The following is a 25126-nucleotide window of genomic DNA, read 5'->3' as shown; positions in this document are numbered from 1 at the left end:
GCAGTACTCGGAGAGACCCCTCAGGAAAGAGAGTTGGGAGTACTGGTGGACAAGTCAATGAAGCCGTCCGCGCATTATGCAGCGGCGGCGAAAAGGGCGAACAGAATGCTAGGAATGATTAAGAAGGGGATCACAAACAGATCGGAGAAGGTTATCATGTACTGGGCCCATGGTACGCCCCCACCTGGAATACTGCGTCCAGCACTGGTCAATGTACATGAAGAAGGACATTGTACTACTCAAAAGGGTCCAGAGAAGAGCAACTAAAATGGTTAAGGGGCTGGAGGAGTTGCCGTACAATGAGAGATTAGAGAAACTGGGCCTCTTCTCCCTTGAAAAGAGGAGACTGAGAGGGGACATGATCGAAACATTCAAGATAATGAAGGGAATAGACTTAGTAGATAAAGACAGATTGTTCACCCTCTCCAAGGTAGAGAGAACAAGAAGGCACTCTCTAAAGTTAAAAGGGGATAGATTCCGTACAAATGTAAGGAAGTTCTTCTTCACCCAGAGAGTGGTAGAAATCTGGAACACTCTTCCGGAGGCTGTTATAGGGGAAAACACCCTCCAGGGATTCAAGACAAAGTTAGACAAGTTCCTGCTGAACCAGAACGTACGCAGGTAAGGTTAGACTCAATTAGGGCACTGGTCTTTGACCTAAGGGCCACCGCGTGAGCGGACTGCTGGGCACGATGGACCACTGGTCTGATCCAGCAGCGGCAATTCTTATGTTCTTAAGTTTTTGTAGCACACAGTGGGTTGGGGTAGTGAGCAAATGTGGTTACACTGGTTGGTGTGATGAACAAATATGGATGCACATCATTTGTGGGTTTCCCACTGTGATAAGCTAGGGCGTTAGGGGACACGGTGTTACACATTAGTGTGTTGAGTACACAGTGGCAATAATTAATGGACTGGGGGCATATGGGTTATATTGCAGAATTTACAGGAAAAGACACTGTGGGCCAGTATGGAAATAGGGAATGGAAAATGTATTTACATTGATATGACCAACATGCCTCCTTCACAGACAGAAGTGAGCAGAAATTTAATTTGAAGACATTCAAAATATAGCTGTAAAAGGGTAAGTACTACTAATAGGTGATTTTAATATGCCAGATGTTAATTGGTTACATGGTCTCCTACTGTTCCAGCTGATGGTAATGAAGCCCAGCAGGATGGAGCCATACTGGACTTAGTGCTTACGAATGGGGAAAGTGTTTCTGATGTTATAGTGGGTAATCATTTGGCATCCAGTGATCACTGCATGGTGTGATTTAATATTAAGGTAGGTGTAGAGAAGGTCCATTCGAAAGCAAAGGTTCTAGAATTTAAAAGAACTGTTCAGATAGGGGATTATGTCAATGAGTTGTCTGGATAGGAACATCCGAAAAGAGCTATTTTAAGGGTAACAAACCATTTTGTAAAAAAAGTAAGTAAAAGTAAGAAGAAAAGAAGACAACTTTGGTTCTCAAAAGTAGTACAGTAGTTGGAAAGGTTAGGAAAAAGAAATTAGCTTTTATAAACTACAAAAGATTGAAGAAAGAGGAAAATAGGCATGAATACATATGGGAAAGATAAAAGAGGCTGGTCAAGTACCTAGGAAAGCAAAGATGCAAATGAAAGAAAAACGATAACACAAGAGGATTAGACATTTTTTAGATATGTTAATGATAGGAGGAAGTGCAAAAGTGGCATTGTGAGACTCAAAGATGAAGGGAATGAATATGTAGAAGCTGATAAAGATAAGGCTGGATTATTTCTGATAAAGATAAGGCTGAAATATTTCTGTTCTAGGTTTACAGCTGAAACGCTGGGAGCAGGACTGCAGAAGACAAACACAAATAAGAATGGAGGTGTAGTAGAAACTGCACGATATACAGAGAACTGTTTGTGAGGAGATAGATAATCTAAAGATGGACAAAATGATGAGGCCAAATTGCACACATCTGAGAGTACTGAAGGAAATTAGGGAAGTTCTGGTGGCTCTGCTGACTGAACTTTTCAATGCTTCTCTAGAGTCAGGAGTGCTACCACAGGACTGGAGAAAGGTGGATGTGGTTCCTCTCTACAAAAGTGGAGAAAAGCAAGAAGTAGGAAACTACAGGTTTTCTAAGTCTGACTTCTGTGATAAGTAAATTAATGGAAGCCTTTTTAAAACAATGAAGTCTCTGGAATCCAATGGATTATAGGACCTGAGGTAACCTGGATTCACTAGAGGCAGGTCTTGTCAGACAAATCTGATCTATTTCTTTGACTGGGTGACCAGACAGTTGGATAGAGGGAGAGCGTTAGATGAGGTGTATTTAGATTTTAGCAAAACCTTAGACAATGTTCCACACAGGTGTCAAATAAAATGAGTGCCCTCAGTATGGGCCACAAAGTGATAAGACTGGATTAGAACTGGTTGAGTGGGTAGACGACAGAATGTAGTGGTCAATGGAGATCGTTCTGAGGAAAGGGATGTTACCAGTGGTGTGCCACAAGTTTTGGTTCTTAGGCCTGTTCTTTTTAACAGTTTTGTAAGCAATACTGATGAAGGGCTGTCTAATAAGATTTGCCTCTTTGCAGATGATACCAACATCTGCAATATGCTCTGATGGCATGAAGTAACATGAGGAAGGACCTAGCAAAGTTTGAAGAATGATCCAGAAATTGGTAGCTAAGATTTAATGCTAAGAAATGCAAAGTCATGCATTTTTTGCAGCCAAAATGCATGACTTTGCATTTCTTAGCATTAAATCTTAGCTACAGTTTAGGGAGATGAAGAAGTTTTGTGCTAAAAAGAAGAGCGGGACTTAGGTGTGATACTATGTGATGATCTTAAGTTGGCCAAAACAGGTTGAAAAGGTAATGGCAAAAGCTAGAAGGATGCCTGGGTGCATAGGGACAGAAATGGCTAGTAGGGAAAAGGAGGTATCGATGCCCCTATATAAGACTCTGGTGAGACTTCATTTAGAATTTTGTGTACAATTCTGGAGATCACACCTTCAAAAATATATACACAGGATGGAGTCAGTTCAGAGGAGGTTGCTAAAATGATCAGTGGTCTTTGTCAAAGCATAGAGGAACAGACCTAAAGATCTCAAAATTTATACTCTGGAGGAAAGACAGGAAAGGGGGAGATATGATTGAGTTGTTAAAATACCTAGGTGGCATAAATGTGCATAAAACAAATCTCTTTCAGTTGAAAGGAAACTCTGGAATGAGGGGGACATATGATGAAGTTAAAATGGGATAGACTCAGAAGTAACCTTGGAAAATACGTTTTCAAACAAAGAGTGATGAATGCGTGGAATGGCCTAACGGAGGAGGTAGTGGAGGTAGTGAATTCAAGAAAGACTGGGTCAAATATTTTGGATCTCTAAGGAGAGGAGGAGATAGTAGATGGAATGGTTAGGCAAGCTATATAAGCCATAAGGTCTTTAACTGCATTCATTTTTTCTATGTTTATATGATTATACTGGTGTGCTGGGATGGCTAAAGAATTGGGTGGGTGGTTAGAATAAGGAATGGAATGGTGATGGGGGGCTAGAACAGTGGTGGCCTGGTAGGAGGCTGGGGAAAATTAGAGAAAATTGAAATAGACAGTTATACATATTTCTTCAAAATGCCTGGCTTATAGGCACCTAGTCTAGAAATGCTTCCCAGCCTTGCAACATCCAGACCATCCAAGTATTTCCCCCTCCAGGCAGAAAGCATGCCTACATCCTCCTAACTTCACAGAGGCATTTCAATAGCCAAAAGAAGCAGGGCTAATCAATAATAATAAAACCCTTAGCCGCGCATGCACATTGAAACTCCGCGCCTCCGTATGCTGTGGTCTGCTCTCGCTACCTTTTTGAGCTTTGCTGTTACATCCAGTGCTTCCCTGGCAGTACTTTTGCTGACTTGAAAGTTATTTTGCTGCTGAGTATGGGAGATAACTTTACCCTTACAGAGACGTCAGACGTTAGGCTATTTAAAAACTAAAGCGCTGTTCTTAGCTTTTACATCCAGCACTTCCCTGGCGGTACTTTTGCTGACTTGAAAGTGCTTTTCCTGCTGGGCATGGGAGCTAACTCCGCTCTTACAGAGATGTCAGATGCCGGCCTATTTAGCCGCTGCCCTGATAGTGCATCGCTGTTGTGGTGCATTGGCTAAGGCTCGAAGCGAAGCAGAATGCCTTAGCGAGTGCCTTTGCAAAGAACCTTGGAGACGAGTAGGCCTTTGGTTAACATTGTTTTTTGATAAGAGTATTTATTGTTTTATTATAATTTTATTTCAGTTTTAGGAAAGCTTTTTTTAAGATGAATGGGCAAAAGATAGAGGATATGATAAGTAAAGAGAGAGATATGGAGATTTAAAAGAGAGTAAATATAAAGTAAATAGACCAAAAGTGGAAGGATAGGAGCAGCTTCTTAAATTTTGATAAGGAAACTCACTGTGGTATGGAGTGATGGCGCGCCATACAATACTGTAGATTACATTCCAATTGAGCTTAAGCTGGTGCTGGAAGAACTCATAGTTTATATTGCTCTGCTGTGCAAATACAAGTAAAAAGTTAACCAGGAGCCTCTAAAGACAGCTTCATAGGCTCTCTGCCACCAATAATAGAGGTCAACTTTGAGAGTATTTCAGAGAAAACCCTTTTTTAGGGTTCCCTGAAGAAGAGATCGAAACAGGGCCATGTTGGAACCCCCTAAACTGCTTTTGAGATAAGTGGGTTTTTTTCTACTGAGCATGGTTGATAAAAAGTAAAGAAAAAGAACAATAAAAGAAATAACAAAAAGGGGGAATGGAGAGGGAGTTCTATGGAGGTGAAGGACAGAGAAAGGGGACAGATTTTTAAGTTGGTGAAAAAAGGTGGAAATAGGGAAGGTAAAAGGGGAAATGGGAGCCTGAATATGGGGGTAAGACTTAAGAATAGCCATACTGAATCAGACTAATCTATTCTAGCACCCGTTAATGTAACTGGCTTAAACACTAGTCTACTATACTTTTTAACATACTCACTGCCATTTCAAATAAGGGATAAATCCCCTTTCTGAATTAGATTCTGAACAGGACTTGGTCCTTATTTAATAAAGTAATTGTATATCTGTACTTTTTATTTACTGCAACTCACCTTGATCTCACACTGATAAGGCATGATTACAATATCTAATCTAATCTAGTATTTCTGAATCATGCTATGCCTAAATAAAAAATAAATAATAATAAATTTATTTTTATATACCGCCATACCCAAGAGTTCTAAGCAGTTCACAATTGGATAAGATACAAACAGTATGAGTTATTTAAAAAGACAGCAATTGAAGGCATGTAATGGAAGAAATATATAAATTATAAAATGCATTGCATACAGTATAAAAGAATGTGGAAAAATTTACAAAGCAAGATAAAAATATAAAAAAGTATTAAATAATTGAGTTTTATCTGTTTTCTAAAATCCAGGTAAGAAGAGGTTTCTAACACACACCGGGCGAGCCAAATATTTAATTTAGCTGCCTGAAAGGCAAAGATTTTTTCACAAAAGCTTTTATACTGCCAAAATTTTACTGAGGGATAGGCAAACAGATGTAATCTTCAAGAACTCGTTTGTATAACTCAGATTAAAATGAGAGTTTAGGTAACTCGGAAGCATACTGAATGTTATTTTATAACAGAAACAAGAAAACTTGAACAGAACTCTGGATTCAAATGGCAGCCCAATGGAGCTTTTGATAGGAGGAGGTGATATGCTCCCATTTCTTTAGCCATAAATAAGGCGGACAGCCGTGTTCTGGACCACACTTAATTTTCTAATAATTTTCTTGGGAGAGCCTACAAAAATAATATTGCAATAGTCAAGAATACTCAAGATAGAAGATTGGACTAGTAGACGAAAGGAAACAGGTTCAAGATGACTTGTATAAGGAATTAAATAATGTATATACTACATTACAGCAGTTTGAACGGAGTAATGGGGAAGGGAGAATAGAGCTTCTATAACTGTACTGGTATAACAATTGAGTTGCATATACGATTTAATGACATTAGGTATTTCAAGTTAGTTGTCTATGGTTTATATGCTTTCAAAGAAGAGAGTTTTTAATTGTTTTCAGAATCTGTTGTAGAATGTTTCCATCTTGATGTCAGTTAGGAGGTCCAGGTCTTGGTGCCAAAGTAAGTGAAGAGTGAATCAAATGTGCATTTGTATTTAACCCCTTTGGAAGGAGTAGTTGAAGCAATTCATTGCAGTCTTTAGAACTAGGGTGTAAATGTGATTCAAAACGACTGGTCCTTTCTTCATCATTTCAGTGAAAAAATTAATAAGCTTGGTCACTGTCATTAATAGGTCTTTCTCCTTAATGCTTTGTTTCCAAAGGTGAAATTGATAACATGGAAAGAAATCTTGAAATTCTGTATACCAAATGCTTCTACCTAAGGGCCTGCTAGCCAATTTTAAAAGGGAAACAAACGCCTTAGAAAGAGTTTGCCTTTCTAAATCCTGCTGCACACCAGTACCATGGGGATTCTTTACCCTGGGTTCTTGCATATCCAAAGTATATCTACTTCAGAATGAAATATCTGACCCTGCCTCCTTTTCTTGAACAAAGGGTTTTGTTCTACAGGTGAACATCTTTTTACCAACATAAATGTCTTTAATAATTGCCCCGTAAATCTACTTAAATTAATTCCGAAGCATATCTTAATAAAATATATTACTTACAGATTCCACTCATATTATTTTCAAATCTTACCATAACTGTTTAAAGATAAACTAAATATTTTCTAAGTTAAATGTACTGTATATAAAGGCATACAAAAGTTATACAGAAAGTCAAATAAGCAAAATCAGTAAGTAACATCTGAAATTGCTTAAGAATATCTCTGAAGTAATAAAGATTCATTTGAGATTGCCAATGCTTGGTTGCATGAACAGATATAAATAATAAGTAAGAATGCCATCATCTCCTCCATTATATGATTCTTACATTTGTTGGAAAGTGTAGCAGATGAACTGTTCAGTACGGTGAGTGTATAGTGCTGTGGTAAGGAGCCTTTGCAAATAGCTGTAATAAAGGCATCTCTTGGTGTCACAAGGCCGAGTCTTCCACAAAGCGACGCCATAGTCATTTCTGCTTTTAAAATATTCTCAGTGGCAGCTTCATCTGTGCTGCAATAACCCAAGACATCAATTGTTACAAAGTTAGCATTAGTTTTAACCAGTTTTAAGATATGAAATGTAGTGTTTAAAAATAGACATAATTCTGAAGCTAAATCACATTTTATTTTGAAAAATATTTTTTTTCATTACTCAAAAGAATGTCTTTCAACTTTCATTTTAGGAGAAACATATACAGTAAGTTTCCCTATAGATGTGTCCTTGAGAATAAAACTCCTGTAACACAATAGAGATGGATGTTGTTCACAAGTACTAAGACTTTCAATATAGTGATAGGAAAAGAATGTACCATATTTTTCGGTCTATAAGACACACTTTTTTTCCACCCAAAAATGGGTGGAAATGTTGGTGCATCTTATGCAGCGAAGATACAAATGGCTGGATACAAACGGTTGCCGTCAGCACCACTCCCTCCCCCTCCTCCTCCTGTCAAAGTCCGGTACCTGAGCTCACCCACCACCAAATCCCGCAGCCTTCCTTCTTCGATCCCCCAACCACATCTGACACAACTTCTCTCCCTCGCAAGCGTTTCACATTTGCCAGAAACAGGAAGCTGCGTCAGAAGAGGGTGGGACTTGTTGTGGGCGATCTCCACTCAGAAACCAGAGCTGGGGGACGGGAGCAGTTCCTACGGCGCTCATGTACGAGCGTAAGAGCCTCTCTGTGAGCTCCTACATACCCAGGGTCTGCCTCCTATTCCCTTCATTAAGAAATTCAACGCAGCCGCTCTTGCTGTCTGCCTGGGTTCATACAGCTAATGCACTTGCTGACACGTGCACGGGCCGGCAGCATCAAATTCATGGGATACCTGATCTACTGGGCATGCACGTGGCAACCTGCTGGGTAAGGAGCAAATTACCTTTTCCAACTCAGCCAGCATGTCATTTACCAGTATATTAATGGTGAGGAGCCTCTCGGTATCCAGGACTCATTGTATTTCTTCTTCAGTCAGATGTGGTGGTAGTGGGGGAGATGTTTAGCTTTGGTTTGGGGAACTGGTAGCATTTATGGGTTGTTGTTGTTTTTATCTGATTTCTGAGACATATCAGAACACAGGGTCTCACTGATAAGTTGGATTGCTTGGCTTGAATGGGGTAGTTATTTGGAGGGACACGGGGAGGGGTTATTGCAACATGGGGGGCATACTGATATAGAGTTATAGGTTTTCTATGTTATTATGGAAATATTGGTGATGGAGATGTTGATCTTTGTGTGTTGCATTATGTTTTGCTGAGATATTTATGTAATTTTGCTGTATTCACTGCTCTGATGTTTGATGTGCTATGTGAACAAAAAAAATGTTTTATGTAATGGTGCAGAGCCTGGCAGGGTGGAGGGACAGAGTGCAGAGTCTAGCAACGAGGGGGGACAGAGTGCTTAGCCTGGCAAGGAATGTGGGGTTGGGTGCAGAGCCTGGCAGGGAGTGAGGGGGGCTGGGTGTACAGTCTGGTATATATTAGTACACAATTTGGTTCAGAATGTTTTTTTTCTTGTTTTCCTCCTCTAAATCTAGGGTGCGTCTTATGGAGTGAAAAATATGGTAAGTCCTGGAGAATGAAATTCATTCTACATGTTCCAGTTTTTATCACTTCAGAGTCAAGATGGTGCACAGCTCTTCATGAATGGTTATGATCTTGTGATCCAATAAAATGTAAACATGTAAATGTTTCTTCTGAAATAAAGCTGCACAAAAACAATAATCTCTCTACAAGGAATAAAAAAAAAACCATTTTTCTTTAAAAAAAAATGATGTTGATATTTGAACACTTCAATTATTTAGAAGAATATAGTGAGTGGGAAGAGAAGTGAAATATCATACAAGGTTCTTCTGTTATCTTCAAATGGAAAGAAAAAAAAGACCTGTAAAAGGCAAAAAATGTATTCAACTTCTAGGAGATCCCTCCATTAGCACTGTTATATAATTTACAGGCAGGAGCAAACACCTAAGGTAAAGATAGCCTTCAGTCATTTAAAAGTTCTTGTTTTTTAAAAATCATTAGATTTTTATTTATAGTTTGTCAAGTAATAAAATACAAAATTTTTGAACCAGCTCTCAAGAGCAACTATAGGAACCAAAAAAACTCATCATCTCATTCAGCAATAGAACAAACTAAGCATACCCTGCCAATATCATCCAGCTCTCACAAACCCCATTAATAATTATCAAAATACCCCACATCCTCCCTCCCAGCTCAAGTTCAAAACACGACAAAATAACAGAAACAACTACTTTATATAGTTCAACAAGTCATTTCTCTCTCTATCTCCATATTCCCCACCCACCCTTCCTCCAAACAAACTATTCAACCATCTATTCGGTTTAGAATCAATTTCCAGTCTTTTTGATGCTTCTCATAATGGCCTTTTCTCGTCAGTCACACATTTGAGATGAATTAAGTAATACAGGCCACTTTTCCATTCCTCCACAGTCGGGACCAGAGTTTCCTTCCAACGAGATGCAATAAGACATTTAGCTACAGACAAACCCAGACGGAACAAGCGTCTTTGTCTGGGGATTTGTCTGGAGTTTATATGGTGTGGTTAGTATGGTACGTATTGATGGCTGTTGTCAGGTGGACTGGTTGCAGGGGTGCGAAGGACATGGGGTCACTTTATTATAAAAGGTTATTGCAGCCCTGATTAGTTCCCCAGAAGGGTGCCCTTTAGAACATCAGTTCTGTCCCCCTATTGAGGGGGCTTTACCTAGTTTGCTAACGGCTCTGATATTGCCTTTCTGTATTATGTATGCATTTGTACTTGCTGGTATTTTATTTCTGTCCTTTCAAGGTCGTTTTTTCTTGCTGTCCCTCCGGGACTACGCTTGTGATATAGCTTTTATTCTCTTGGTTTGGTGTTGGCTGCTTTATCAATAAAAATTATTTCCCCCCAAAAGACTTGTCACTATTTAGTCCCAGTATACAGCTCTGAGGATCGAGACTCAAACAGGCAAGCCACCTCAAACCATCCCCCAGATTGTCTGTATAAAAGTACTTTGTCCACCAGATATGCAAAAATGTGCCTTCCTGGTTACCACACCTCCAAAAATCTTTAAAAACTCGTAGACCCAAGCCCTTCCAATGAACAAAACACCCCATAGCCTCCCCGCCACATATTGTGGCTCAAATCTAAGTGATACCATCGTAGACACCACCCTCTCTGCGCCCCTTTGCGTTGCATATTCCCCCATATATCAACCAAATGGCTGTATGTCTTGGTTACAGTTATCAATAAACATATTGTTTCTAAAAAAAGGGTTTGACACATCTCTCAGTCTCTCCCTATGGGAATAGGAAGCCCACATTCAACACTGCAAAGGTTACTCCCCTCCAAAAAATTGCTGTAATTGGACTCCTGGATTAGCCACAGTGGCAGACCAATCTAATATAAATCGTAATTGTGCTGTTTGGTAATACCAAGTCAAATTAGGGTTTGCCCTGCCCCCTTGTTCCCTAGGGCCCCATAAAATTTTATTTGCCAGTCTAGGAGACCACCCCCGCTCCAAAATAAACCGTGTAAGCTCAGTACTGAGATAAGCAATGACTGAAACAAAAATAAAAGGTGCAGAAGTATATTCATTCTTTAGCACAGCAATCCTACCCCACTAAGATAGCCAAAGTCCCTTCCACTATTGTAAGACCAAACACACCTAGCATATCATCTAAGCATAGTTGTACTGATAGAGATGACCTAAGTTCCAGGGCAGAAAATGCCCAAATATCTCGTCACAAGTCCTGCTATTCTGAAAGGGAAGCCCTCCCCTATCCTCTGCTCTTCTACCTCCTATAAAATCATTCCCATAAAATCAGACTAATCCATGTTCACCTTAAACCCTGCCATAGCCCCATAAAATTGAAAAGTCTCCAATAGTACAGAAAAGGTAAGCCCAGGATCCTGAACATACAATAATATATCAGCAGCAAATAATGCTATCCTATGTTCATAGTCCCTCACTTTAATTCCCCTCAAATCTGGGTGTGCTCTAACATAAGCTGCCAACAGTTTGATAGAGATAGCAAATAATAATGGAAAAAGAAAGCACACCTGCCTAGTTCCTCTCCCAATCAGGAAAACCCAGTATATGAACTATTAATCTTCAAACAGGTTCTGGGAGAACTATATAAGGCCTGCACCCAGGAACAGTAAGTGTCAGCTAGGCCCATATGTCTCATTACTGCCCACAGGAAGTCCCAATTGACCCTATCAAAAGCCTTTTCTGAATCTAAGGCCAAAATAGCTGTTTTCTGCCTTTGCTGCTGAGCACTCCATAACAGGTGTAAAGTTTTTCAATTATCATCTCGTACCTGCCGCCTATTGATAAATCCAGATTGGTCAATGTGGATAAGTCTCGACAATACCCTAGTCAGCCTCAAAGCTAAAACTTTTGCATCCACATTAAGGAGCGAGATACGTCTATAAGCTCCATATCCCTTAGGGTCCTTGCCCAGTTTAAGCAACAGCGTATGCCAGCTTCTCCCATTGTCAAAGGAAAGGCACCTGCCTCATGCACCCCATTGGCAACCCGAACAAGGAGTCCACTAAGGGCATCCCCAAACTGCCTATAAAATCTACCAGTGTAGCCATCTAACCTATGATTTTCCCAGTTTCAGAGCCTTTATAACATACTTAACATAGAGGATGTGTGCTAGATGTCGTGTATTTAGATTTTAGAAAAACACAGACGTCTATTAAATAAACTGAGTGCCATCGGGATGGTCCCAAAGTAACAGGATGGGTCAAGAACTGGTTGAACATAAGAATAGCCTTACTGGGTCAGACGAATGGTCCATCAAGCCCAGTAGCCTGTTCTCAAGGTGGCCAATTCAGGTCACTAGTACCTGGCCAAAACCCAAGGTATGGCAATATTCCATGCTATCAAAACTGAGTCCCCTTTACCATCTTGGTCGCTCTTCTTTGAACCTTTTCTAGCACCACTATATCTTTCTTGAGGTAAGGAGACAAGAATTGAACGCCAATGCTCAAAATGAGGTCAGACTATGGAGCGATACAGGGGCATTATGACATTCTTAGTCTTGTTAACCATTCCTTTTTTAATAATTCCCAGCATCCTGTTTGGTTTTTTGGCCGCCGCCACACATTGGGCAGAAGATTTCATCGTATTGTCTACAATGACACCCATATCCTTTTCTTGGGCGCTAACCCCCAAGGTGGACCCTAGCATCCGGTAACTGTGATTAAGGTTATTCTTCCCAATGTGCATCACTTTGCATTTGTCCACATTAAATTTCATCTGTCACTTGCACACCCAGTCTTCCAATTTCCTAAGGTCTGCCTGCAATTTTTCACAATCAGCATGCGTTTTAACAACTTTGAACAGTTTAGTGTCATCTGCAAATTTAATCACCTCACTCGTCGTTCCAATTTCCAGATCGTTTATATATAAGTTAAATAGCACCAGTCCCAGTACAGATCCCTGTGGCACTCCACTGTTTATTCTACTCCATTGAGAAAAATGACCATTTAACCCTACCCTCTGTTTTCTATCCAATAACCAATTCTTAATCCACAACTGAACTTTGCCATCTATCCCATGACTCTTTAATTTTCTCAGGAGCCTCTCGTGAGAAACTTTATCAAAAGCTTTCTGAAAATCTAGATACACTATATCAGCCGGCTCACCATTATCCACATGTTTATTCACACCTTCAAAGAAGTAAAGCAAATTTGTGTGGCAAGATCTCCCTCGGTTGAACCCATGCTGACTCATTCTCATTAAATCATGTTTGCTTACGTGTTTCACAATTTTATTTTTATAATCGTTTCTACCATTTTGCCCGGCACCAAAGTGAGGCTTACCAGTCTATAATTTCCTGGATCTCCCCTGGAGCCCTTTTTAAAAATCGGTGTAACATTGGCTACCTTCCAATCTTCAGGAACTACAGACGATTTTAGTGACAGGTTACAGATCACTAACAGCAGGTCAGCAATTTTATGTTTGAGTTCTTTTAGTACCCTGGGATGTATACCATCTGGTTCTGGCGATTTATCATCTTTTCATTTGTCGATTTGGCTCAGTACATCTTCCAGATTCACCGAGATTTCTTTCAGTTTCTCCGCATCATCACTCTTGAAAACCATTTCCGGTTCAGGTAGATCTCTTACATCTTCTTCCATAAAGACCGAAGCAAAGAATTCATTCAGTCTTTCCGCTATGGCCTTATCCACCCTGAGCACCCCTTTCGCTCATTGGTCATCCAACGGTCCCACAGATTCCCTCACAGGTTTTCTGCTTCTGATGTACCTAAAAAATTGCTATGAATTTTTGCCTCTTTTGCAAGTTTCTCTTCATATTCTTTCTTAGATGTCTTTATCAATGCTTTGCATCTAACTTGGTGTTTCTTCTTATTTTCTTCATTCAGATCCTTTTTCCATTCTTTAAAGGATGTTTTCTTGGTTCTAATAGCCTCTTTCACTTCACCTTTTAACCATACCGGCTCTCGTTTCCTATTCTTTCCACCTTTGCTGATACATGGAATACATCTGGTCTGGGCTTCCACGACGGTATTTTTAAATTATATCCATGCCTGGTTTACAGTCCTAACCTTTGCAACCGATCCTTTTAGGTTCTTTTTAACCATTTTCCTCATTTTGTCAAAGTCGCCGTTTCGAAAATTAAATACCCCCACAGTAGATTTCTTTTGCGACATTACTCCCGGTATCATCTCAAATTTGATCACATTATGATCACTGTTTCCCAGCGGACCCAACACAGTTAACTCCCGTACTATGTCTTGCATTCCACTAAGGATCAAATCTAAAATAGCATCCCCTCATGTCGGTTCCCGGACCAGTTGCTCCAAGATGTAACATTTAACCAGTCAATGTTGGGGTAATTGAAATCAGCAAGTAACAAAGCTCATACTCTATAAACAAATATATCTATAGAACCCTCTACAATTCCACTCAGTACTGCCAAATAATCACTCACAGATAGAGGAAATACACCATCGCAATCATACACCACACACTAAATTCAAAGCAGAAACAGAGGGAAAAGGAGCACAAGAAAACCAGAAAAGAAAAAGAAAGTGGAGAAAAAGCCTCAGTTCAGCTTCATGGGCTCAAAAAAGTCCACTTTCTCTCATATGGGCTTCGTTTTTCTGAATCAAAATGTTCACTGAATCAAGTATCAGCGGTAGCCACTCCCCAGTTGGAGATTGAAACATCCAAAAGTCTTGGAAAATGCAGGGAAAGTTCAAAAATCACTTAACAGGCACAGATTAAACTCCCTATCGGGTCCTGTAGTGAAGATGCCGTTTCAAGTTCTGCTGTCCTGCATGTGCATTTTCATTTGGGGGACCATGGCATGAGAGACATGAAATGACCGACAGCTAAGCATCTGTTTTTTGCCATCTCATGCGCCGAGTTTAATCTGTGCCGTTAAGTAATTTTTGAACTTTCCTTGCATTTTCCAAGACTTTTGGATGTTTCAATCTCCAACTGGGAGTGGCAGATGATATTTTGCTTCATTTGAGGAACCCTGAATCTACCATTCCACATTTACTGGATTTGATTGATCAATTTTGAAAATTCTCTGGTTATAAAATAAACTGGAGTAAATCGGAGGTTCTTCCACTAAATGTACATTGTTCAAGAGGATTATTTGATTCATTCCCCTTACTTTGGAAGGAAGAAGGTATAAAATATTTAGAAATTTGGATAAAAAGTACATTGGAAGAAACGATGAAAGTAAATGAAAAATCCTTATTGCTAAAGGTCACGGAAATGTGTGAGCAATGGAACCCCTTACATCTGACTTGGTGGGGGAGAGTTCAAATGATTAAAATGATGATTTTGCCTGTGGTTTCTTACCAACTGGGTATGTTGCCAGTGTTTTTGCAGGGGTCCTTTTATAAAAAGTTAAACAGTATTATGACTAAATTTATTTGGCTGGGGAAAGCTGAGAATTGCTTTAGTATCTTTGCAAAAACCAATCGAGGCGCATGGGGTAAATTTTCCCCAATTTCTATAGGTATCATCAAGCTTATATTATGCGTCAGGGTATGTATTGGATCCTCCCTGAGCTCATAGAAAATCTTCCGGATTGGCTGTGGTTGGAATGGCAACGCCTGTCTCCACTGAGATTAAGTCATGTGTTGACTATCAAGTTTCCAAGATTATATAAGGACAATAGGATTTTGCTGGACACATGGCAGCAACCCTGGAATTAGGAAACACCTGGAGTAGAACCCCTGATTTTTCTGGAAAGAGGATACTACTTCTATGGTTTATTTATAATTCGCTTTTTACAAGGTGAAGTACAACTCACAAATAATAATACAGTATTTCACAAACAGTTCAGACATCTAAAAACAAAACAAAACAAAACACCACTTTAAGAAAGCATTTTTGTAAAGTAGAACAGTGGTTACAAGCATCAGTTTTGCGGGTCAGTGATGGAGATAGGCCACTAACAACAGGTGCACTTTTTGAATCCACTAGAAGGCCTTGACATGAGAGGAAAAATCTTGGCGGCAAGGTAAAAAAGCTCAATGTTTGCACCCAAAACTGAAAAACAGTGAGAAAAACCAGAGAGAAAAGGCCCAAAGGCCTGACAGAGGAAAATAATATGAGGATAATAAAATGTGTTTTTAAAGAAAGACTGAAGTACACTGGAAATCACAAGAAAACAAAAGAAAAAGAAGCTAAACGGCAAAATACAATTGACTGGTAAGGCAACTCGATTGGACAGAGTCCAAAAAACAACTTCTTCGCTCCGCAGAAAACAAAGAATTGATGAATTGCGAGCTGACGTCAGGTGGTAAGGCAGTGCACAATCTCAAAGCTTTTTAAGAAATTTAATGTGATAGTACGCATTTAGCACTGTCTGTACCAGGCTCCGTGGATGAAGTCACCCACATGTGAGAATATGCTGCCTGCTTGTCAAAGGATAATAGATTTAGCAAAGTGCATATGTTCAACTCAACTGCAGATGAAAAAGTGATGAAGGATATAGTGACACAAAGAAAAAGAAAGAAAAAGGTAAAAAGAAAGGAGGGAGGGGAAGAGGAGGAGATAGAAAGGGGAGGGGAGGGATGAGGGAGAATGGGGAAGGATGAAGGGAAGGGGAAAAAGGGGTTTGTGTGGTGGGGACAGGGGACAGCAAGGGATAGAAGGGGAGGGGGATAAAAGGACAAAGGGGGATATGTAGGGTCTCATAAGAATTCTATATACATACATCTATCAGAGTATTGAATATGCATTTGAATTGTTTTTAATTTGGTTATTTCTTAGATTAATTTTGGACTCCTGATGCAGGCTATAATGCTGAAATTTAGCCTAGATCAAAATCCTTCACAGCAAATGGACATTTGTTTAAATAAAGGACTTTTAAAGTATTTTGTTTGTACACTGTATCGTATTGTTTTTATGGTTGTCTCCACTGTTTGATGTTGCTTGTATTCTTTGTGAAGACCAGTTCTTCCTACTTTTTTGCAGATACTGCTTATCTACATGCACAAAATGAAAACTGTACTAAAGAAAGAGGTATTGCACCTGCAATATTAAATTTTAAATTGTTTTTTTAAAGTACAATAGATGGTTAAGTAAAATATTGACAACTTGCAGCTGTGGTCAACAATATCAGACTGTGTTCTGCAGGCAGTGATCCTGCAGAATTTTGTATTACAAGCACTGCCACAAGACAAGGTTTTCTACTCTGTATGGTCTGCAGGAAGAACTCTTCCAGATTGTTAATAATTTGATCGAGTTTAATATCATAAAACTGCAGTCAAGGGTGCTAAGAATAGATAATAATGAAGTCTTCAGAAAACTATTTTGGCACTGGGCAAAAGATTTCCCTTTTTCATTCCCAGAATAATGAATTTAGAAACCCTTTGAGAGATCAGAAAGGGTATACATGAAATACCTGGCATCAAGGAGCAGCGATAATGCAGCAAGAAGACCACACCAGCAGGCATTTACCATTTCTTCCCAGACAGCTCTGTTAACTAAAAAGAAATATATTTTTTATAATATTCTGGATTGACTAAGGCAAAGTCCCAAACTAGACACTATTGAAATGTTGTGGCAAGACAGTGAGCTATTCATGCAAGGAAACCCTTTGAGATAAAACAGTTCATACAGAAGAATGGGACAAAATTCCTCAAAAGAAATGTGAGATACTCAGCAGCAGTAACAGAAAATGTTTAGCTGAGGTTATTGCTATTCCAGGAGATCACCAGTTTCTGAATGAAGGGTTCACATACTTTTTCCACACAATATTGTTGAATATTTTTGTTGGGTAAATTAATCATATATTCTTTATGCCTGTCATTTATTCAGTGGGATTATCATTACCATAGTGGAAGTTCTGTGAGCACTGATGCACTTTCAAGGTCTCCCACATCTAATCCACTCCAATGATAACTTAATATTGAATAGAGTGAGACATGATAGGCCTTGAGCACATGCATACAGAACTCAATGGCCTGCCACCATGTTGCTAGCAGCATCCAAACATTGCTTTGCTCAAGTCTTGCTGGCCATGCCAATGCTTTCCCACCTCACCTCCAGATTCTCCAGCCCCACCTAATAGTAAAGCCATCCCTGTGGATAGCTTTCTCTTATCTGTATGACGCAAATAATTGTTTACCTTCAGAGAACTGCATATATTGGTGTCCATTTTCTTCACTCTATTGAATTTTAATTGGAGCAGACAACCTAGCAAAGAAGTTTCACTATCTTTCTATACCTAGAATTTTACAACAAATTATATGAACTCTTATTTTAAGTTCCTAGTTTCAATCCTGAAATAGTGTTAAGGTGGTCTCATTCATAATTAAGCCTTGTGGTTAGAGCAGGGGGCTAAAAATCAAGGAAGACAAGGTTTTTATCCTGCTTTCCTAGTGATGTTCCTGGTAATCTTAGGCAGGTCACTTCATCCTCCACTTCCTGAGCTACAACTTTGATTATAAAGCTCACTTGGATAGAGAAAAGCCTTGTGTACCTTGAGCTCAGATTTGGAAAAGGTAAGCAAATACATCTAAAATCCAAAAATCCATTAATCACATATATTATTTTCTCCCTTTACCCACTATTTTCCCTTCACCATTGACTGCTATAAATCCTTCCCCTCCAATTTCTTAAGTAATAGGGACTAAAGGGGCAGGATACAGTCTCCATTCCATAGCTAGACCTTAAGTAAACCCAAAACAGCCAGACCATGAAAGACAGGGAATCTAGACTCAGACCCAGCATATTGCAGCACTGCAGTCTGAATCACCAAGGTCTATTTGTTGCTCTTAGTTATAAAATTCTGAACCTGATAACACACCTGGGCAATATATATGAAAAACATAAAAATACAACATGATGTGAACTTGTGACCATAAACCAATGGTAAAACCAATAATAGACCATTCATAATATTAACATATGTAATGCAGAATAAAAAGGGGAACCTGGCAATCCAATAGAATAAAATTAAACAGGTTGCTGATAGTATGACATTAGACAGGATCATATAAATAAAAAAATGTGTAATGCTACATAATGATAATATGTTAAAATATGTTAAAATCAACACAACAATAAAAATAAAAAATAAAAGTAAAAAATAAAAATGAAAAATAAAAGTATGTGTTATGGATTGCAGAGGCCAAGACTCCCTAAACAAAGCATATAATATAAAAGGAAGTATCTGATAAAAAGATATATGCAATAGAACCATGAGCACCAAACCATTAGCAAGAAACTTAACTGAGAAACCATACAGTACTATGTCACAAACTGGATCAATATTTGAAGGCATATAAGTGGAAAAAGGGCAACCTAAAAGGTTAACAAATCATATGACCTTACAAAATGGATGTAATATAGCCATAGAGTTCTAAACAAAGGTTATGAGCACAAAAAATTGCGATGATGCGGCTTTAAAAATCTTTCCAACCGGAATATATAGCCCACTGAATGAATATTACAAAACGTACTTCATGCTTGATCTTAATTAGAAAAATAAAATAAACCAGCGTTAAAAATGTGCGTTAAACAGCCAGACTAAAAAAGTAGGGGCATTAAAAGAACTTACCAAAGTGCCTGTATGTAGTGTTCGCCGAGGATCGCTAAAAAAAGTAAAGCGTCTCAAGGAAGCAGTAAAAAGAGGCTGGTAAAAGGGTTTTATTTTATTTGTTTGCATTTTAATTTTGGTACAATAAATTTTTGCCTGCATCTTGTACACAGTCTGCAGTTTTGTTTGTTTCTCCTGGTTGGTTTTTTTCTGCAGATTAGGTTGGACTTTCTCCTTGTGTTTGTTGCTCCAAGGACAGCAGGCATATATTCTCACATGTGGATGATGTCATCCATGCAGCCCAGTACAAATACTGCCAAGTGCACTGTCAAGAAGGTGCCTTCCCATCCAATGCCAATACACAGGACTATCAGTATAGTAAAAAAACTAAAAGGTCAACTAGGGGAGGCGGGTAGGTTGTAAGAATGCATGCTTGCTGTCCCCAGGGAACACCTGCTACAGGCAAGCATCTTCATTTTCTCCGAGGACAAGAAGGCATTATATTCTCACATGTGGGACTCCCTAGCTGCCAGAAAGTACAGTTACGGGTGTTATCCAGGGACAGCAGGTAGATATTCTCACATGTGGGCGACGTCATCCATGGAGCTCGGTATTGACAGTGGTAAAAGTGTACTTGCACTTCAAGTTTTCAGAAACTTCGCAACTGCCTGCATCACATATGCGCGAGTGCCTTCCTGCCTGATGTCAGCTTGTAGTATCTCAGTTCCGTAAGCAAGCTAAGAAGCCAACCAGGGGAGGTGGAAGAGATGTGAGAATATCTGCCTGCTGTCCCCGGATAACACATGTCACGGTAACTATGCTTTATCCTAAGACAACATATTCTCACATGTGGGACTCCGTAGCTTAATGAAATGGGATGGAGGGAGAGTTGGCCATTAAGAAGAAAATAAATTCTGTAATTCTGCTTGGCCTAAATGACCAACTTGTCTGGAATAGGATTCTAGATAGTAGTGAGATATGAATGTATGAATTGAGGACCAAATAGCTGCTTTGCAAATTTCATCAATAGGAGTGGAATGTAAGAAAGCTACTGATGCTACCATAGTTCGGGGACCTTGTGTGCTGTAACACATCCCTCGAGCTGCCTCCCAGCCTGAGCATAGCAGAAGGAAATACATGCTGCTAACCATGTGGAAATAATTATCTTGGTTACAGGCAGGTCCAATCTGTTAGGATCTGTAGGGATGCCATTCTGTCATTCTGAAACAGGGCGAGATCAGCACACTGATTTCACCGCCCCTGTGAAAGAATTATGAGCCCCTGTGAAGAATTATGAACTATTCCCATTTTCTCTCCCTTCTTGCCATGCCATTCTAAGTAAAGGAAAATGCTAGCCTCTTGTCACAAGACCTTTGTCAACATACTAACCTGACACAGGTTTACCCTTATCCCTTATATGGGCAACAATCAGACTTTGCCTACAGCTTAAGGCTAAGGAGCATGCATTATAACCTTTGGACTGTCACATGCTTATCTTATTTGAGCTGTCCTTATTTGGTAAGGACATCAGCTGACAGGTATTGCATATGTATAAAGACTCGGGCTCTGTCCACATGTTAATCAGGTCCTAGTCTAAGTGCTCAGTTGGAGGATAATCACGAGGAAAAAGCACAAGGTAAAGGGAGGGTGATCATGAGGTAAAAGCATGTACCTATCTTTGTATCCACCAATTTAAAACCATGTACCTTTGTACCCACCAATCATGAGATGTGTAAATGAGGGAGTTACTATGATGTCATTAGCTTAGAAGCATAATAAAAAGGGACTCGGAGCTAGTCCTTGCTAGCGCCTCCTCCCGACTCTAAGACTGCGTGTATGTGTTTCCTTTGTGGGGCATTCCTACAAGGATCAAAAAAGATGAATAGTTGAGGTGAAGTCCAGTGTGGCTTAGTCCTTTGTAAGTATGGAAGTAGTAAGCTAAGGCACGCTTACAGTCCAAAGAGTGTAGAGCTGTTTCTCCAGGATGATAATGAGGCTTCGGAAAAAAAAATGGAAGCACAATGGATTGATTCAGATTAAATTCTGTAACTACTTTTGGGAGGAATTTAGGATGAGTCCTGAGAACTACCTTGTCATGATGAAATACTGTGTACAGTGGATCAGATTTTGGATGAGGGAGACCTAAGGGATCCCCGTCAACATGGATTCACTAGGGGTAGGTCATGCCAATCCAATCTTATCAGCTTCTTTGATTGGGTGACGGGAAAGCTAGACCTGGGAGAGTCTCTGGACATAGTATACTTGGATTTCAGCAAAGCGTTTGACAGTGTCCCACACCGCAGACTATTAAACAAGATGAAGTCGATGGGTCTAGGCGAGAAGCTAACTGCATGGGTCAATGTTTGGCTGAGTGGAAGACTTCAGAGGGTGGTGGTCAACGGCACCCTCTCTGAGACATCGGAGGTGACTAGCGGAGTGCCGCAGGGCTCAGTCCTGGGACCATCCCTTTTCAACATATTCATAAGAGACTTGACCCGAGGGCTTCAGGGTAAAGTAACACTGTTCGCCGACGATGCCAAACTGTGTAATATAGTAAGTGAAAACAATCTTAAGGATAGTATGACGCAGGATCTGATCACGTTGGAAAACTGGTCCTCGACATGGCAGCTGGGCTTCAACGCTAAGAAATGTAAGGTCATGCATCTCGGTTGCGGAAATCCATGCAAAACTTACACCTTGAATGGAGAAACACTAGCTAGGACTTCAGAAGAACGGGACTTGGGAGTAATCGTCAGTGCAGACATGAAGGCTGCCAAACAAGTGGAGCAGGCCTCATCCAAGGCAAGGCAAATGTTGGGATGTATCAATAGAGGCTTCATCAACCGCAAACCTGAAGTCATAATGCCGCTCTACAGAACCATGGTGAGACCTCACCTGGAATACTGTATGCAATTTTGGAGACCACACTACCAAAAAGATGTGCTTCGAGCTGAATCGGTCCAGCGAATGGCCACTAGAATGGTCTCTGGACTCAAGAGTCTTCCATACGAGGAAAGACTGGACAAACTGCAGCTCTACACTCTTGAGGAGCGTAGAGAAAGGGGAGACATGATTGAGACGTTTAAGTACATCACAGGTCGTGTCGAGGCGGAAAGCGATATATTCTTCCCCAAGGGACCCTCGGTCACAAGGGGGCACCCGCTCAAACTCAGAGGAGGGAAATTTAATGGTGACACCAGGAAGTATTTCTTTACAGAAAGGGTAGTAGATCACTGGAACAAACTTCCGGTGCAAGTGGTCAAGGCCACCAGTGTACTCGACTTTAAAAATAAATGGGACATCCATGTGGGATCCCTACGGGGGTCGAGCTAAGGAACTGGGTCATTAACACTCAGACTTGATGGGGTGGGTCAGAAGAGTGGGCAGACTAGATGGGCTGTAGCCCTTTTCTGCCGTCATCTTTCTATGTTTCTATGTTTCTAATGCTTGAAGTTCACTTACTCAATGAGCAGAAGTGACAGAGATCAAGAAGACCACTTTCCAAGTGAGAAATTTAAGATGAGTAGATGCCAGTAGTTCAAAAAGTGGCTTCATCAGCCTGGCTAGGACTACATTAAGATCCGAGATAACTGGGAGGTATCTTGAGCGGAGGTTTGGAGTTGAAAAGACTTTTCATTAACCGGGAAACAAGCGGATGGTTTATTGTTGACATAACATAAAAAAGCATTAATTGCATTGAGGTGAACTCTGACCGAAGTAGTTTTAAGTCCAGAATTAGATAAATGGAGCAGATAATCTAACACTGAAGGAAAAGAAGAGGCAGAAGCATCCTGGTCATGGAGATTACACCAGGAATGGAAGTATGTTCACTGAGTAGAAGGTTTTCTGGAAGCAGCTATAATGGCTTGTACTGAGTCAGCAGACTGAGAAGTACCAAGCTGTTACGTGAAAAAGAGATCCTTGACTCTCAGTGAGCAGAGATGGAAAGATCTGTAAAGGACTTGGAACCTTGGCACTCAGCTGAAGCAGAAGGGAACACCAAGGTTGTCTGGGCCACCAAGGAGCTATCAAGATCCTGGTGGCTGATTCACGCTTGAGCTTGACTAAGGTCTTTAGAATGAGAGGGATTGGGGGAAATGCATATAGGAACTTGTTTGTCCAATCCATAAGAAACTCATATGCTTCAAGATGATGAGAAGAGTATTTTCAGGAGCAGAATTGAGGTGATTTGTGGTTGTAGACACAAACAGGTCTATCTGAGGAGTCCCCCATAGTGAGGAGATGTGGCATAATACTCTGGAGCTGAGAGTCCACTCATGCGGCTGAAGAAATCTGCTGAGTTTGTTGGCTAGACTCTAGCTGCTAGAGTATTGTTTCCCTTGTACATATATGGTTTTGAGGAATATGTTCTGAGCAATTGACCAGTTCCAAATGTGCTCAGCTTCTTGACACAGAGGAAGAGAGTCTGTTCCTCCTTGTTTGTTGATGTAGTACATGACTACTTGACTGTCTGTTCGAACAGGAAGGACTTGGTTGGAAAGACTTTCTTGAAAGGTTTTGAGAGCATTCCGAATCGCCTGCAGTTCTAACAGGCTGATGTGGAATGTCTTTTCTTGAGACCATTAACCTTGTGTCCTGAAACCATCCAGATGACCCACCCAAGGATACATGGATGCAATCGTGGTAAGGAATCTTTGATGTGGGGGAACATGAAACAGCAGTCCCTGGGAAAGATATGTTGAATCCATCCGCCACTGAAGGGATTGATAAAGAGTTGAGGTGACTGCGATCCTTCGGGATAAGGGATTGAAAGCTTGAGACGATTGAGAATCTAGAGTCCACTGAGCTGAACTGAGATGAAGTCGTGCAAAGCAGGTAACATGAACTGTGGATGCCATGTGACCTATGAGTCGCATCATCTATCTTGCTGAAATGGTTTGTAGAGTGGAGATATGTCTGCAAAGATGAAGTAAGGTGTTTTGTCTTTGTTGAGGTAGAAAAACCTGTAGAAGCATGGTGTCAAGTAGGGCTCCTATGAATTGCAGCAGCTGAGAGGGTTGAAGCTGTGACATGGGGAAGTATATAGAAACATGATGGCAGATAAAGGCCAAATGGCCGATCTAGTCTGCCCATCCGCAATAACCATTATCTCTTCCTCTCTCCGAGAGATCCCATGTGCCTATCCCAGGCCCTTCTGAATTCAGACACAGTCTCTGTCTCCACCACCTCTTCTGGGAGACTGTTCCATGCATCTACCACCCTTTCTGTAAAAAAAAGTATTTCCTTAGATTACTCAGGAGCCTATCACCTCTTAACTTCATCCTATGCCTTTTCAAAAGAAAGAGACTCAATTCATACGCATTTACATTACATAGGTATTTAAATGTATCTATCTTATCTCCCTTCTCCCGCCTTTCCTCCAAAGTAGATTGCGATCTTTAAATCTGTCCCCATATGAAGATCACATACCATTTTAGTAGCCTTCCTCTGGACTGACTCCATCCTTTTTATATATTTTTGAAGGTTTGGCCTCCAGAACTGTATACAATATTCTAAATAAGGTCTCATCAAAGTCTTATACAGGGGCATCAATACCTCCTTTTCCCTACCGGCAATACCTCTCCCTATGCAACCAAGCACCCTTCTAGCTTTTGCCGTCAACTTTTCAACCTTTTTGGCTACCTTAAGATCATCACATACAATCACACCCAAGTCCCATTCTTCTGTCGTGCATATAAGTTCTTCACCCCCTAAACTGTACCGTTCCCTCTTGGTTTTTGCAGCCCAAATGCATGACCTTGCATTTCTTAGCATTAAATTTTAGATGCCAAATTTCAGACCATTTTTCAAGCTTCGCCAGGTCTTTCTTCATGTTATTCACACAATCTGGCATTATTACTCTATTGCAGATTTTGGTATCATCTGCTTATCAATTTTTATGTGAACTGAGTCGAGCTCCTTTGCGGAGATGACACGGTATATAAATCCAA

General features: G+C 40.3%; 1 protein-coding gene across 2 annotated transcripts in view; it reads right to left on the bottom strand.

The window, feature by feature from the left end:
- Nucleotides 1-25126, bottom strand: part of MON2 (MON2 homolog, regulator of endosome-to-Golgi trafficking) — a 522785-nt gene that overhangs the window by 293838 nt on the left and 203821 nt on the right. For both annotated transcript variants that reach the window (XM_033958262.1, XM_033958263.1), the window contains exons 13-14: nt 17037-17118; nt 6960-7141 (exon numbers count right to left, since the gene is read on the bottom strand). In XM_033958262.1, coding sequence (XP_033814153.1) covers nt 6960-7141; nt 17037-17118 — 264 coding nt within the window. The remainder of the gene's footprint in view (nt 1-6959; nt 7142-17036; nt 17119-25126) is intronic.

The sequence above is a fragment of the Geotrypetes seraphini genome, chromosome 9 (genome assembly GCF_902459505.1).
Source record: "Geotrypetes seraphini chromosome 9, aGeoSer1.1, whole genome shotgun sequence".
Taxonomy (NCBI): domain Eukaryota; kingdom Metazoa; phylum Chordata; class Amphibia; order Gymnophiona; family Dermophiidae; genus Geotrypetes; species Geotrypetes seraphini.
This window is presented reverse-complemented; position numbering and strand designations above follow the sequence as displayed.